At 41.7% G+C, this 15,657-nt stretch overlaps 1 protein-coding gene across 3 annotated transcripts in view; it reads left to right on the forward strand.

Moving 5' to 3' along the window:
* LOC117354294 (double-stranded RNA-specific editase B2-like) overlaps window positions 1-15,657 on the forward strand; it is a 134,190-nt gene that overhangs the window by 99,397 nt on the left and 19,136 nt on the right. For all 3 annotated transcript variants that reach the window (XM_033931538.1, XM_033931539.1, XM_033931537.1), the window contains exon 5: window positions 8,596-8,777. In XM_033931538.1, the coding sequence (XP_033787429.1) occupies window positions 8,596-8,777 (182 nt within the window). The remainder of the gene's footprint in view (window positions 1-8,595; window positions 8,778-15,657) is intronic.

A 15,657-nucleotide genomic window follows, 5' to 3' on the forward strand; every position in this document is an offset into this window, starting at 1 on the left:
CACCTGTCAAAGGGACAGTTTATCTGAGACTGAAATAGAATAGACCACGCCAAGTATGCCTTAGTATGTACGCCATTTGCAGTGACCTGTGTTTGTTATGTACGAGTATGTTGCTTAGTTAGTTACTGTTTAACAATAAAATGTCCATTCCTATATCTCTGCTGCTCGTAACTCGTAGAGGTACTTGATTGAAAATCTTTTGATCTAGGGCAGTGCCGGTCCACAGAAATTTCCTGCGGGTCCACAGGGCCAGCACGTGCATCAGGCCCAAAACAGTGTTCTTCAACCGCCGGTCCACGGTGCGATCGATGCTGCATTATCTTCGAGCCAGCTCCCTCTTCCTAACTGATTCAGTGCACAAAGCCACGGGCAGTGGCTCCTATGGGCATCCTGCACCTGAACCGGAAGCCTTCTCTCTGACGTTGCAACATCAGAGGGGAGGCTTCCAGATGAGGCATGGGACGTGCAAGGTGCAATTAGTACTATTATGGGGGCGGGGTCTGGGGTTGAGATTGGGTAGAGATGGGCGGGGTCTGGCCCACAACTTAGCCCAGTGTTCCTCAACCGCCGGTCCACGGACCGATGCCAGTCCACAGAATAATTATTTTATTTCTGCCGGTCCATAGGTGTAAAAAGGTTGAAAAACACTGATCTAGGGGATACTTGGCTTGATGAAGTTGAGAAGCACTGGTGTATTCTTTACCAGTGGGTGTGTACGTGGGTGGAGTTTGGGTGGAACATGAACGGAGCACATGTGTATGTGTTCCATCTCACCTGTAGGGGCTATAAGGCTGATGCAAGTTCCAGCTCACAAGTAATTGTAGGGCTGGTGCAAGTGCTTGAAGGGGGAGAGTGTGGCCCAGTGGTTAAAGCTACAGCCTCAACACCCTGAGGTTGTGGTTCAAACCTATGCTGCTCCTTGTGACCTTGGGCAAGTCACTTAAGGGCAAATTCTATAAGAAGCGCCCAAAAGTTAGGCGCTGAAATAGGCACCATTCAGCGCAATTCAAGAACAATTGGGTGCCGTTTAGTGAATCGCGCTGAGCGACACCTATTTTGGAGGTGCCCAATAAATAGGCCAGCTCTAGGCACAACTAAAACTTAGGCGCCCGTGCGAGTGCTTAAGCACGCTTAAGAGCAGCGATTCTGTAACAAAGCACCTAAAACGTTGCGACGCCCATGCCTAATATTCATAGCGCCTATTTTTTTGAAGGCTGCCTAAATTCTTTAGAGGCGCCTTGTTACAACATCGCTCTTTCTTGATAGGCACCTAAGTTTCGATTATTGCTGGTTAAAAAGCTTAATTGGGCTTGTTATTCAATTTAGATAGGCACTTAGCTAGGTGAGTGCCTCCAAAATAGGTACCTAACATAAGGCGCTGGTTACAGAATGTGGGCCTTAATGTCCCCATTTCCCCAGGTACATTAGATAGATTGTCAGCCCACCAGAATAGACAGGGAAAAATGCTCAAGTACCTGAGTATATTCATGTAAACCATTCTGAGCTTCCCCCGGGAGAACAGTATAGAAAACTGAATCATAAATGTATTTCTGTCAAATGCACGTTTCTGTATAGACTAGAATTGAAATAGGTGCCATATCCAGTGCCATTAGCAGGTGCCTTGTTATAGAATTAAGGTCATTCTTCTTTTTTAATAGACTCTTCATAGTCCCATAATACTTAGGGGGGTCCTTTGTCTAAGGTGTGCTAATGGATTTAGCTAACAATTACACGCACTAAATGCTAAGAAGCCCCTCTCCCATTCCAAAAAAAGATTGTATCTGAAATATGCTCAACATAAATATGTATTTTTTCCTGCCAGATCAACTAAAATCTTTTCTGGATCTGAAAAAGATAATTTGATAGAGTCAACACCAGTGAAAGGAATAATTAGCAAACTTGCGTTAAGGCCTTTTCTTTTCATGTGTTTTTTACATCTCTTTATTCTGGCTTTAAACCCCCCCCCCCCCCCCCTTCCATTATTGGGATCTAAGGAAGCGATTATAATTACCTCAAATATTAAAATCTTTGATTTAATGTTATATTTTAACTTTATTCAGCTATATTGCTTTAACAAGAAGTATGTTTCTTTTGAAAAATGATAAATACAGTGGTGCCTCACACAACGAACTTAATTGGTTCCAGGAGCAAGTTTGTTATGCGAAAAGTTCGTTATGTGAAACGCGTTTTCCCATAACAATACATGTTAAAAAAAATAATTCGTTCTGCAGCATAAAATATGCTAAGATGACATAAAAAAAGATAAATTTGTCAAAATGGTGAAAATGGTGGTCTTGCTGAGGCCAAACTCTTTGACGAGGTCACACATTCACTCCTTCTAATTATTTCCCGTTTCATTTCAACAGAAATCACCTTCCTGCTTTTTTTAGAAGCCATGATATATAAAAAATATTGAGTTTATCTTAAAAGGACGACTGTATACAGTGAGAGAGGGCAGTTAAGCGCAGTGACTAACGACTGCCTGCAGTGCCTGCGCGGAAGGATGCAATACATCGGCAGCTCGGGCGACTTCGTTGTGTGAAACGAAGTTCGTTGTGTGAAACGAAGTTCGTTGTGTGAAACGAAGTTCGTTGTGTGAAACGAAGTTCGTTGTGTGAAGTTCGTTGTGTGAAACGAAGTTCGTTGTGTGAATCAAGACATGAAGTTCGTTGTGTGCAGCGTTCGTTGTGCGAGGCGTTCGTTATGCGAGGCACCACTGTAAATTAAAAAAAAAAAAAAAGATTGTATCAGCTCCATCCTCTGAAAATTCTTCTGGCTCAAAGCTCAAAATCTGTAGTCTTAAACTTGTCTGTGGGCCTTTTCCTGCTTGCATCCCTGATCTTATTTTCAGCCATAAATTTTCCATTCCCTATGTTCTTCTATTTTCACTCTTCAGTTTGTGCCAGTTTAAAAATTAGTTTCAGTTGGTGACAGATCGTTATTTCTGTACAAGTACCTTCCATCTGGAAAAATATACCACTTTCTTTCTTCCTCACCAGTGAATTGTCTTATTTAAGACACCAACTTACTTATAGCTCCCATTTCCATACTGAAAATGATAATCAGTATAAGCCCCGGTACAAATCTCTCTGGCGCTCTTGCATGCACTCTTTTGTAAAACTAACCATTTTTGGCCAGCTCTGTATTTCATGTCTTTTAACAAGATACAAATATAGAGTAAACCATTGCCTTATACCTGAATATTTGAATTTCCTGAGGAGTCTACGGAGGGACTCTGTCAAATGACTTCTGAAAATCTATATACACTACAACAACCAGATAGTCCTTATGCATATGTTTGTTTATACATTCAAAAGTCTAATACTTTGATAAGGGAAATCTTGGATTCAGGCATGAAATTGTACTTATTTTTTTCCTAAATTCAAGCTCAAGGTCAGTTACAATTCAGATACTAGCCTCCTCTTCTACAAAGCCGCGCAGTAACGGCCCCGAAGCCCATAGAGATTTGAAGGGCTTCGGGGCTGTTGCTGCACGGCAGCCGCTAGCGTGGCTTTGTAGAGAAGGAGTAAGTTGTGTGTGAGGCTATAAAAAGTAAACACCCCTTTTACTAAGCCGCGGTACTTAATTATTTGGATGTCATAGGCATCTCTGTCAAAGCATTGCAATGGTTCCAAGATTTACATACCTATCAAGTCAGTTTCAATGGGGGTCTTGTCAGATACTTGGAGTAATCCTTGTGGAGTTCCTCAAGAATCCCCTCTTTCCCAAGTACTTTTCAATGTTTATCATGCCTCCTTGGGTTCAAGATTATAAAATTTTGATATAAAATTTTTTAGTTATGCACTTGACATAACTTTAGTCATTCCTAGTTTTTTCTAATCTTTCATCGGTTTCCCAGTTAATCTCAAAGGTTTTTCAGACTGTAGATCATTGGATGAGGAATTTTAAACTAAAGCTTAACCCAGATTGATTGATTTATATACCACTTATATCCTAAGTGGCTTACATTCAGGTGCTTTATCATATTTCCCTATCTGTCCTGATGGGCTCAAACTCTATCTAGTGTACCTGGAGCAATGAGGAGGGAAGAAAATTTGACTCTGAAAGGAGTATCCTACCCTATTTCCCCAACAATCAGGATTTTAGGAGTATACTTTGATAAAATCTATCCATGAGTGATCACATTGATATTCTAGTCCATAAAAGTTTTTTTTTATATTATGGAACCTACATACAATTAGGGAAGGAGGGGAGAAAATGAAAGAAGAGGGATGCCAGTGCATTGGGGGGGAAGAAATGGAAGGAAAGGAGACAGAGTTGCCAGACCATGGGAGGGGCAGGAATGAGAGGAGAGAGATGCCAGACCCCAGGAGAGTGGAAGGAAGGAAATATGGCTAATTTTCATTTTTTTAAATGTGTATAATATATAAATCTTCACTGTTTTACTATTCTGGCTTCCTGGTGGAAGGGAAAGAGAGGGCAGACAGTAGATAGAAAGACAGCAGACTCTATGGAAGAAGGAGAGGGCAGACAGGATTGAAAGAGAGTACAGACAGTGGATGAAAGAGGCAGAGCAAGAGGGCAGATGCTGGATGGAAGAGAAATAAATATAGATGCTGGATGAAAGGAAGAGAGGAAAGAGAAGATAAGGAAACCAAAAACCAGAGATGACATGAGTAGAAAAATGGATAAAGTAGTATTGTAGCTATGTTGATAAACATATATAAATAGAAAATGGAAATAATATGATCTTTTTATTGGACTAATTTTAATACATTTTTGCCTTACTTTCGGAGACCAAAAACGCCTTCCTCAGGTCAAGACAGGATCCTGTAACAGTAGTATACTGTACTCACCTAAGAGAGGAGATTTTTGCCTCTGAAAGTTAACTGAAAAATGTATTTGTCCAATTAAATAGTATTATCAATATTTTATTTTCCATTTTTTGTTTTATTTCTATTTGTTAATTTATAAAGTGGTTATTGGTATTTGTTAGTTTTTTCAAATTTACATCAGTATTAGGGGACACACATCGCTGTGTGGTGTTGCATTGTATACAGAGACTGGCTTCTTGGCAGTTCAGTTTAGGGCAGGAGTATCAAAGTCCCTTCTTGAGGGCCACAATCCAGTCGGGTTTTCAGGATTTCCCCAATGAATATGCATGAGATCTATTTGCATGCACTGCTTTCATTGTATGCTAATAGATCTCATGCATATTCATGGGGGGAAATCCTGAAAACCCGACTGGATTGCGGCTTTGTGACTTTGACACCTCCGGTTTAGGGCAAGGGTGTATCTGTGTTCTGTGTGCATGAAAAAGACATGGTTTTCTGTTAGCATTGACTGCAAGACTGATCTCTACAAATCTGACTTGTTTAGTTTTCCAATGGGTGTAATGAATTCTAGTTCTCACTGCAATGTTTAAAATGCCACCTTTTCCTAGGTACACCCTTTTTTGGTGACTCGTGAATTAACATTAAAAATAATTTTTTTCATATGGAGGAGGGCGTATTAAAAAAAATGATTGACCTCGGATGTCAAATACGCTAGGTACGCCACTGCCTAGCTCGCCTTGTGGGTTACTGAGAACAAGAACTGCGCCTTTTTCTTAGATTGAATTGGATTTATTTAATTTGATGTACCACTTGACCATAGTGTTTTAAGGGTTTACAATAACTAAGAGCTCCTTTTACGAAGCTGCGTTAGGGCTTTAACACCCGGAATAGCGCATGCTAGACGCTAATGCCAGCATTGAGCTAGCGTTAGTTCTAGCCGTGTAGTGCATGGTGTAGCGTGCGGTAATGTCCTGCGTGCGCTAAAAACGCTAGCATACCTTAATAAAAGGAGCCCTAAGTTTGTCAGAATAATAATCTATAATCAGCAGTACAGTTACACATATTTGACATTTTGATCAGAACTATTGTTCTGATAAAGGTATATGCTAAGAAACTGCTAGTTTTAAAACCACAATCCAAGCAATATGGTCAGGAATTTCAAGGAATGCTTTCTCCTCAGTCAGGAAACATCTGTACCGTAATTGCTGTTGCAATATCTTCTCTGCTGCTGCACAGACAGTTGTTACAGAGAGGCTGATGTGACAGATTCTGGTGCAAATCCACTCATTCCTTCTTGCAACTCCTCAGAATACCTATTTGAAGACAAGTACGTAGGACAGGAATAGCTTCTCTGACTAGCTAAAAAAAACAAAACAAACTGTCCAGAATGGTTAGTGGCCCAGATGCAGGGCCGGATTTAGATGAAAAGAGGCCCTAGGCTATTCCACTTATGAGGCCCTTTCACCTCCCATTTTTAAGTTTGTAAATTACATGAGAGATAATAAAATACATCATTACTCTGATATATATCAATATGTTAAATGAAACATGTTGCTATTGGTACTAACCTTTATAAAAAATGTGACACGGATCTTGAGGCCCTAGGCTGAAGCCTAGTTAGCCTATAGGAAAATCCGGCCCGGCCCAGATGCTTCTTTTTCCAGGCTAGAACTGGTTTTAACTGGTGCAGAAACAATGTTGCCTCTCAAGGTTGTTTCAGCTATCCACAGCTGGGAACCTCACTCACCCCAGGTCCACACAAGTGAATAATAGACAAAGATGGTATTCAGCAAATCTTCCACAAAGCTGCAAATTAGGGAATTTTGCAGAAACCATGACAGTATGGCTGAAAGCATGATTTAGAGCAAGGGGTGTCAAAGTCCCTCCTCGAGGGCCACAATCCAGTCAGGTTTTCAGGATTTCCACAATGAATATGCATGAGATCTATTTGCATGCACTGTTTTCATTGGGGAAATCCTGAAAACCCAACTGGATTGCGGCCCTCGAGGAGGGACTTTGACACCCCAGATTTAGAGCATAAGTTAGGCCTCATGCTCACAAAGATAACCTAGGAAATACTCCTACACATTAATCCACGTTATTTGACAAGATTCCTGTTTTATTCAATAGGGTCTATTTACTAATAACCCATATTAATGATGTTAGTACATAGTCCAAAATGAAGTAAAGGAAAAGTTGTGGTCTGTGATTAACAGGAAGGACATGATGCAGACTAGATTGGGCTTATGATCTTTATCTGCTGATATAATTTATAGTCCTATACTCTAATGCAGTGTTTTTCAACCTTTTTTGGGCAAAGGCACACTTGTTTCATGAAAAAAATCACGAGGCACACCACCATTAGAAAATGTTAAAAAATTTAACTCTGTGCCTATATTGACTATATATAAAATAATTCTCTTGAATAGGAATCAAATAAACACAAAGAAAGTATTTTATAATTACTTTATTATGAAATATTAAGTAAACAGAATAGTGAAAAATTATAAAATACTTTATTCAGTGCGAAACCTGGGCCTGTTTGGCTGAACACAAAGCTGATATTCTGGCTGGAATCGAAGAAAGACACACACGTAGCTCTTCGTCAACAGCTCTCAGTCTCTCTCTGTATTTGGTTTTTATAGCATACAAAAATACACAAATATACCCTCCATCCTTTTTATTAAACCACAATAGCAGTTTTTAGCGCAGGGAGCTGCGCTGAATGCCCAGCGCTGCTCTTGACGCTCATAGGCTCCCTGCGCTAAAAACCACTATTGCGGTTTAGTAAAAGGTGACCATATTGTAAAATATAGACAGCAGATATAAATTCAGAACTGTGCATAGTAAGTGAAGGGAAGTTTTCATCTCTGGGAATTTACCCAGTTAACTATTAAGTTATTTGGGCAAATTCCTTTGAAAACTGTGGTAATACTGCCTCCACTTTGCTAAATTTAAAATAAAATCATTTTTCCTACCTTGTCTGGTGATTTCTGGTTGCACTTTCTTCTTCTGACTGTGCATCCAATCTTTCTTCCCTTCTATCAGCCTGTATGCTTTCTCTCCTCCACACCTCATTCCCTCCCCCAACTTTTTCTTCCTCTCTCCCTGATCTTTCTTTCTTTTTTTCTGTTTCTCTTCTTTCCTTCTGTTTCCCTGCCTGCCCCCTTTCTTTCTTTCTCCCTGCCGTTCCCCAAGCCACTGCCACTGCCGCTGCCATCGGGGAACAGGACCCACCAATGGATAACAGGCCTCAAAGCCGACGCCGATGCATGCTCTCCCTGACGTCAATTCTGCAATCGGAGAGGAAGTTCCGCCCAGCCAGGCAGCGATTGGCTGGCCCGAACTTCCTCTCCGACTGCAGAATTGACGTCGGGGAGAAGAAGACTTATCGGCTCGATAGATTAGATCGCCAAGACAAAGTGAGTCCTGGGTGATCGACTCACTTTGCCTTGGCGAGCCACTGGCGCCCCTGCCTCGGGCCCCCTGTCAGCTCCTGGCCCCTGAATGCAGGACTGGTAGTACTGCCCTGATGGCGGCCCTGCGGCACACCAGGCAACATCTCGCGGCACACTAGTGTGCCGCGGAACAGCGGTTGAAAAACACTGCTCTAATGTAAAATAATGACTTACTCTTGTCTGAATAATTTCATTTTCTCAGCTCTGGTGCTGTCACAAAACTCCTGGTTATTAAATGAATTTGAGAACATATCTGTGGCCTGCTTAAGCATAATTTCAATCAGTTCCTTTCATTCCATCCCATCCCCACACTTGTGTTTCTGGTTTTTGTTTTACTCCAGATGGAACATTCTTGGGTTACAGGGTGGTCTTCTCAGCTGTTTCATCGAGCCCGTCTACTTGCACAGCATCGTTGTGGGAAGCCTTCATCATACTGGTCACCTTTCCAGGGTAATGAGCCATAGAATAGGAGACATTGGTCCTCTGCCAACTCCATACCGACACAATCAGCTGCTCCTCAGTGGTAAGCCAGTATCTGCTTGAAAGACAAATTATCACTTCCAGCAGTTTTATCAAATCATGGTAGCTATGCCCAGCTCAAAACATGAAAGCTAGACAAGGTCAAGAAGCAGGCTGTCCAAAATATCTATGTTTATTAAATACTGCATTTAAATAGTTCATACAAAGATCTTTCCTACGACTCAGATATCTCAGATATTTGTTTTCTCTTTTGTTGATGACATGTCTTTGTTTTAAACATTCTGATTTTAAAAAGGGCATGCATTTCTCATTTTAAAAAATAGCTAATTATTCAATTTGAAATGCATAGTCTGTGTACTTTTTTTATCTGTTGTGATTTATTATCTTTAAACTTCTGGATGAGGGAGAGTAAGACTCAATTATAGAGTAACTGAGGGTTGTCAGTTTTAGGATTAAAAATAATGTACATTCTCAGGAAAGTTTCACAAAGCTGTATAACTGATAATTTTCTACAAGTACCTTTAGCCGAATCCTAAAATTAAAACTGCCTGGGAAGCTTTCTAAGTAAATTTGCTAAAGGTATGATGATATGAAGGAATCAGCGTACTTTGTACTGCTGTAACTCTAGATGAGGAAATTATCTAATACAGTGGTCTCTAACATATGGCCCTAGAAGTCCTCTGTTGTGGCCCTCAAACAGTTAACTAGAGCAACCATGAAATACAGTGGTACTTCAGTTTGCGAGTAACCCGGTTTGCGAGTGTTTTGTAAGACGAGGAAAACACTCAGCAAACTTTTGACTCGCAAACCAAGCACTGCCCTGATCAACGAGCACTTACAGGGGATTCCTCTTCCATCTTCCGGCCAGCCTTCTACATCGAGTGCCTTCTGCAGTTTGGAGGACCTCTGTCTGGGCCTGCGCGGCCGATTGCTGTCCCTCCTGTGCGTTGCGTGTGACGTGCACAGCGTTAATCATCGGCGTTGTGCGTGTCGTGTGCGGCATGTGGGTGGGGCGGCGCTCGGCTGTGTGGGCTCAGGTGGGGGCTCTCCAGCATGCGAGGAGCATCCGACGTGGAGGGCTGGCCGGCAGATGGAGGAGGCATCCTTCTGAAGGCACTACGAGGTTCTCCGGCGGCTGGCATCCGCCCCCCAAAGCGGCACTGTGGGGTTCTCCGGCAGCTGGCATCCCCCCCGAAGAGGTACTGTCGGGTTCTTCTTCCGATGACGGATGGAGGAGGCAGACGGAGGAGACGGCGCTGCAGCACCCGGCCCCGACAGGTACAGACCCCGGGTTCTGGAATCAATCGTTGCTGTTGCCACTATTGTCTATGGGGAACTTTGTTTTGATAAACGAGCATTTTGGATTACGAGCATGCTCCTGGAATGGATTATGCTCGTAATCCAAGGTACCACTGTACTTGCTTTCAGAGAATTGTGAAAACCACGCCAAAGTTTTGCTAAACATAAGGGTGCATCATGAAAACAGAATTTTCAGTGATGTATTTAACTAGTATAGGCTTACATGTGTAAGCCTGAAATCTTTTGGTGGCCCTCAGAGCTTTCTTATATTCACATTGTGGCCCTTTATATTCAAAAGATTGGAGACCACTAATCTAATATATATGCTTAGGTTTCTCTCCCATCCATGTTACAACCATTTAGGGCCTCATGCCCTAAACATTTTCCCTATAGATAGAGATGAGAGAAAAGCGGTAATTAGGCAACCTTGTATAGCCACTCAATGGTGGGGCAATTTTTAAACAAATGATTGAGTCAAATCCATCTAATAATTTCCCTTTCTCTGATCATCATTCTGAAGCCCCTGGTTCTCTCTATCTGACACTTTCTATCTGGAAATCTACAGCCTAATATACAAAGTAATTAAAACAGGCATGCTATATCTATTAACCTTGTAATCTCCCTGGGAATGCCCAGGCCAATTCTTGTTGTAAACCACTTAGAACTGAAAGATATCGGCGGGATAGAAGACACCAATGTAATGTAATGCAAAAGGCTCCTATCTGGTTAAAACACCTGAGCCTACCTGTCTGCCGATGTTAAGCAGCATATAACCGGACAGTGCTGCTGGATATTAGCTGTAACTGCCCTTAACTATCCAGTTAGTGCCAGGGCAGTCCATGAACAGAGCCTGGGCAGAGCTGGTACTTAACCAGTTGGCGGCAATATTAAGACTGCGAACCAGTTAAATAGGCAGATAAAGTTAGGAAAGCACATAACTGTCCTAACTTTATCCATAAAGCTAAATAGGCACTGATCTGAATATTGCCTGGTACCCAGTTAACTCCTGTATAGCAGCCTAAGGAATTCCTAATGCCACTTCCCTCCCTCTTCCATAAACATAGTAAATCACAGACCAAGCCACCCACCCCTGTGGGCCTATCTTGTCTATCCACGGTGGTTTGGTGTGTGTGTGGGGGGGGGGGGGGTGTTCCTTTGTACAGAAGCAATGTCTACTTGCTCCTCCTCATTGCAGTCCTTTCTAAAATGGCCTCCATGACCTCTAGCTGAAGCTTCATGGTACTAGCTATAATAGGCTGGAATGAGTATTGCTCCTGCCTATAGGACCCTCCTAAACTGCCAGGGATAGAAAAGCTAGATCTAGGGGGGGCCTACAGGGGTAGGGGGCTGGTCTGGGGCTTACTGTTTGGGGGAAAAAAATAGGGGAGAAGGATCAGGATCAAGGGGAAGAGGGAAACCAGATTCTATATATACAAGGTATGGTGCAGTGTGCAAGTTTCAAGTTTATTTATTCTTTCTATCTTACACTATGGGTGAACCTTCTGTATGGCTTATAGCCTAATAGGGGGAAGGGATACATGGTTTGTGATTAAAGACAAAACATAAAAGCAAGGTTAGAGGGTTAGAAACATAGAAGATGACGGCAGAAAAGGGCCATAGCCCATCAAGTCTGCCCACTCCATTAACCCTCCCCTAACAACCTCCTAAGGGGTCGCTCACAGGTGGTATCACCTCTATACTGCCCTCGTAAAGATCCGACGTGGGCATCCCATTTATTCTTAAAATCTTGTATGCTGCTGGCTGCGATCACCTGCTCTGGGAGGTTGAACAATATTTGACAGAAAAGATGAGAAGGGTAACAACAGAGGGTAAAATTTGGGCCTCTATCAGACTTTTCCATAAGGAAAGTAAAAAGGTAGGCAGAACTGCTTTAGATAAAAGGAAGGAAGAAAGAATTTTAAGGTCGATCAGGAGAAGGTATCTTTGAAAAGGAAGGTCTTTAGTTGAGATTTAAAGCATTCCAAAGAAGACTGAAGGTGGAGAGGTACAGGGAGGGAGTTCCACTGTTGTGATCCTTAGACCAAAAAGTTTGTTCACTATATAGCAGTATGTAAGGATGATAAGCTGACTTTGATGTACATATTGATTGGAAGGATCTGGTAGGTCTAAGGAGAATAAGGTAGCGGGAAACATAGTCAGGTTCTCCTGAATTTAGTGTTTTAAATATTAACAGCAGTGGGGTTACATGTTCAAATTTCCAAGCATTGCGGATTAGACAAATGGCTGTGTTTTGAATTCATTGCAGCCTGTGAAGAATGTTTTGTTGAAAGCCTGCGTACAATGAATTTTGAGAGACCACTGAAAAGTGCCCAACCAAGCCACGAAACCTACAAGTTATTCCACACTTTTCTTGATACTTTTTGTTTCATATCATTGAAATGAAAGGTGTCAAGAAAAGTGTATAATAACTTGTAGGTATAGATGAAAAGAGTAAAGCCTAGTGCCTGGGCTAGTGTCAGGAGATGTGATAGAGGGTAAAAAGTAGAGGTGAAAGTATGGAAGCTTGTGCTACACCAGAGGTTGGATTGAAAGGCATTGAGGATGCATTTTGGGATAGGACTCTGTATGATCGGTTGACAAGATAGGATATGAACCGTCCTAAAGCAGTGCTGGAGAGTCCCAGTTGTTGCAAGCAGTTGATTAAAAGGGAATGATTGATGAGGTCGAAAGCTGCAGTCAAGTGATAACATTGCAACATTTTAAATTGATCCATATATATACTGTATATACCTGTATATATAGATAGGTTGTGATTCCAATAAGGGCTGTTTCTTTAAAAGCTGTCTGGTGGAGGTGCAGAGAGTTGGTTTTGGTGAAAAATCTTGAAGTTGTGAATGTACAATTAAATTCCACTATTTTTGATAGAAAAGATAGATTTGCAATGGGACAATAATGACTAGGATCCGATTGGGTGGCTGTGGTATTCTTTATTTTAGGATGCAGAAAGGCATGTTTCCAGGGTTGAGGGAAAGTCCCTGTGGATAGCAGAAGGGAGCCGAGGCCAGAGTGAGCAACTGGTACAAGATGCTGCTCACACCGGCGAACATTTCAAGAGATATGCAGGGGGGGAGGTGCTCAAGGGTGAGGTGCACATGGAACAGCAGGAAAGAACAGAGGGGGCGCACGGTACAGCAAAAGCAGGCATCATCACCCCAGCTACGCCACTGCATCTATGTGTCTAAATATAGGTGAAGTTAAAGAATTGCCCTCATATTTTATAAGTTAAATTCTAAGTGCAAAGCTCTGTTCTGCATGTAGGAATGACTTTTTAAAATTGTCTTCTTTGAAGGTCATATGTAAAGCCTGTTTTATATATGGAAAATAGCTCTTATAATCTGTGAGAGAGGGAGCCTTTTGTAGCATACCTTGCTCATTTTGAACATGGCTTGTGGAATGGGGGAGACCCTTCTTGGTATGTAACACACCTTTTATTTCTTACCCTATAGTCCAGTATAGTTTTCCTTTTAGTTTTCTTTCTGGCTAAAAATTAACTAAGCAAATGATGTTTAGGAAATTGAGCTATACAAGGAAAATTATAAAAAATGTAATGTATGAATAAATGTTAGCACTCCTCTTTATAGAACTGTTCCTCTGGCATTGTCATCTCATTATAGGGACACTGGATCATCTGCTGTTCTATTGTCCCTTGATAATTAAATTCTGGAGATCCATATGATATTGGAAGTTGTCATATGGATCTCCAAATAACACATTGTCATATGGCATAGTGTTATTTGGAACTCTCTTACTACCCAAGAGTCCAATTGATGCAAATAAGAATAGATTACTGCTTATAATGACAGGAGTTGCTATGAAGCTTATTACGAAAAACTGGAAAAAATGGAATAGGATAAATTATAACTTTTGGTGGGAAACTTTGTGCCAGTTTTATAAGTTTGAGAGAATAAACTCGATGTAATTGGGACACTATAATAAATTCAATGAGATCTGGGGACCATTAGTGAAATATTGCAAGAATTGATCATTAGTATCACCCTTTGATTTCTGAATGAGGGGGTGAAATGTATTTTATCTTATTATTATTTGATTGCTATTAGTGCTGTCTATTGTATCACTTATTTATAATTGGTTGCACTTTGTATTGGTTGTTTAAAAATGAATAAAGAATTGGAAAAAAAAAAAAAAAAAAGGAACTGCACCCCCGAAGGACAATTTTTCAACTAAGGGCCCTGATTAAGGACACCTAGCCGAGCTCCGCGCAGAACTCAAAATTAAATGATGAGCTTAATTGTCATGGTAATTGACCACATCATTAAATGCTCCTATAAAAAATTATTTTTAACAATTAATTAAGAGTTCCGCGTGAAGCTCAGAGCGGTGCCTAATAATGTCTACCCACAAAGAAGACGTGGTTAAGGGGTAGAGAATAGACACGGTATGACCTAGGCATCTGTGTTAGGCACCTGTAAATTTGGCCAGGAAAACCCTAGCCTAATACACCAGTGCCTATCATTAGGATGCCCAGCAACACCTAGGTCAAGTTAGGCGTCGCTAGGTGCAATCTGTAAACGACACCTAGTAGTTGATTGACAATTGCGCCAAGCGGTGGCTAGGGGATAGGCGCTGCTGGCACCATTTATTTAATTTTATTTATTTATGTACTTATATACCACTTATAGACCAGGGGGGGCTCATTATCGAAACAGAAATACATCTAAAAACTGGCCTAAATTGGCACTTGGACGATCAGTAACACAAGTCGTCCAAGTGACGATAATCAAACCGGGTTTTAGACGTATTTTAAAAATGACTTAGGCCTTCACAGTGGTGCTGAATAACCAGAGTGTCAAGGGCAGAATTTCGGTGGGACATGGGCCATCCTAGACTTAGTCGTACTGCATGTATAACCAAAAGTATTACAACACTGCCTAGACGGAACTTGGACGTTGTGACTTAGGTCATCTAAAACCAGGTCTAAGTCCACAGAAGGTATCCAAAATGACCAGTTAAGCACTGCAGACACAAAGTACAGACCTCCACACACTGTCCCAGTGATCACTGACCCCCCCCCTCCACTCCCATAAAAATCGTAATAACAATTCCCCCACCACCACTCCCATAAAAATCGTAATAACAACTTTACATATCTGCCTCCAGAACATCAGCACCTGGCAGCCTGGCATAAAAAAGCCTAGTAGAGCTGAACAGAGGTGGCTTAAGTGGAGAGGAGGACCCAGGCCCATAAGCCACTCTAATCACTGCATTCATGGTGAAAAATGTGCACCCCCAAAACCCTTTTGTACTGTCATATAAGTGGCTCCTGCAGCCATAAGGGCTATTGGGGTGGTAGATAGGTGGGTCTAGTAGGTTCTGGGGTGTTTTGGGGAGCTCACCATAACCTTTAAGGGAGCTGTAGTGAGATGTTTATGTGGCACCCTTTTTGTGAAGTTCACAGCAGTGCTCTGTAAGGTACTCTGTTTCTCTGATGCCATGTCTGGGTGTCCAATCCATCACTTTTCTGGCCCCTCCCGTGCCCAAAAGGACTTTTTCTAGGCATTTGTGACTTGGACAAATTTTTGGTCAAAAATGGGGTATAAAGATGGACGACTTAGCGGTCTGGACGATCAGACGGCTGGACGTGC

This window comes from Geotrypetes seraphini, chromosome 2 (assembly GCF_902459505.1).
Source record: "Geotrypetes seraphini chromosome 2, aGeoSer1.1, whole genome shotgun sequence".
Taxonomy (NCBI): Eukaryota; Metazoa; Chordata; class Amphibia; order Gymnophiona; family Dermophiidae; genus Geotrypetes; species Geotrypetes seraphini.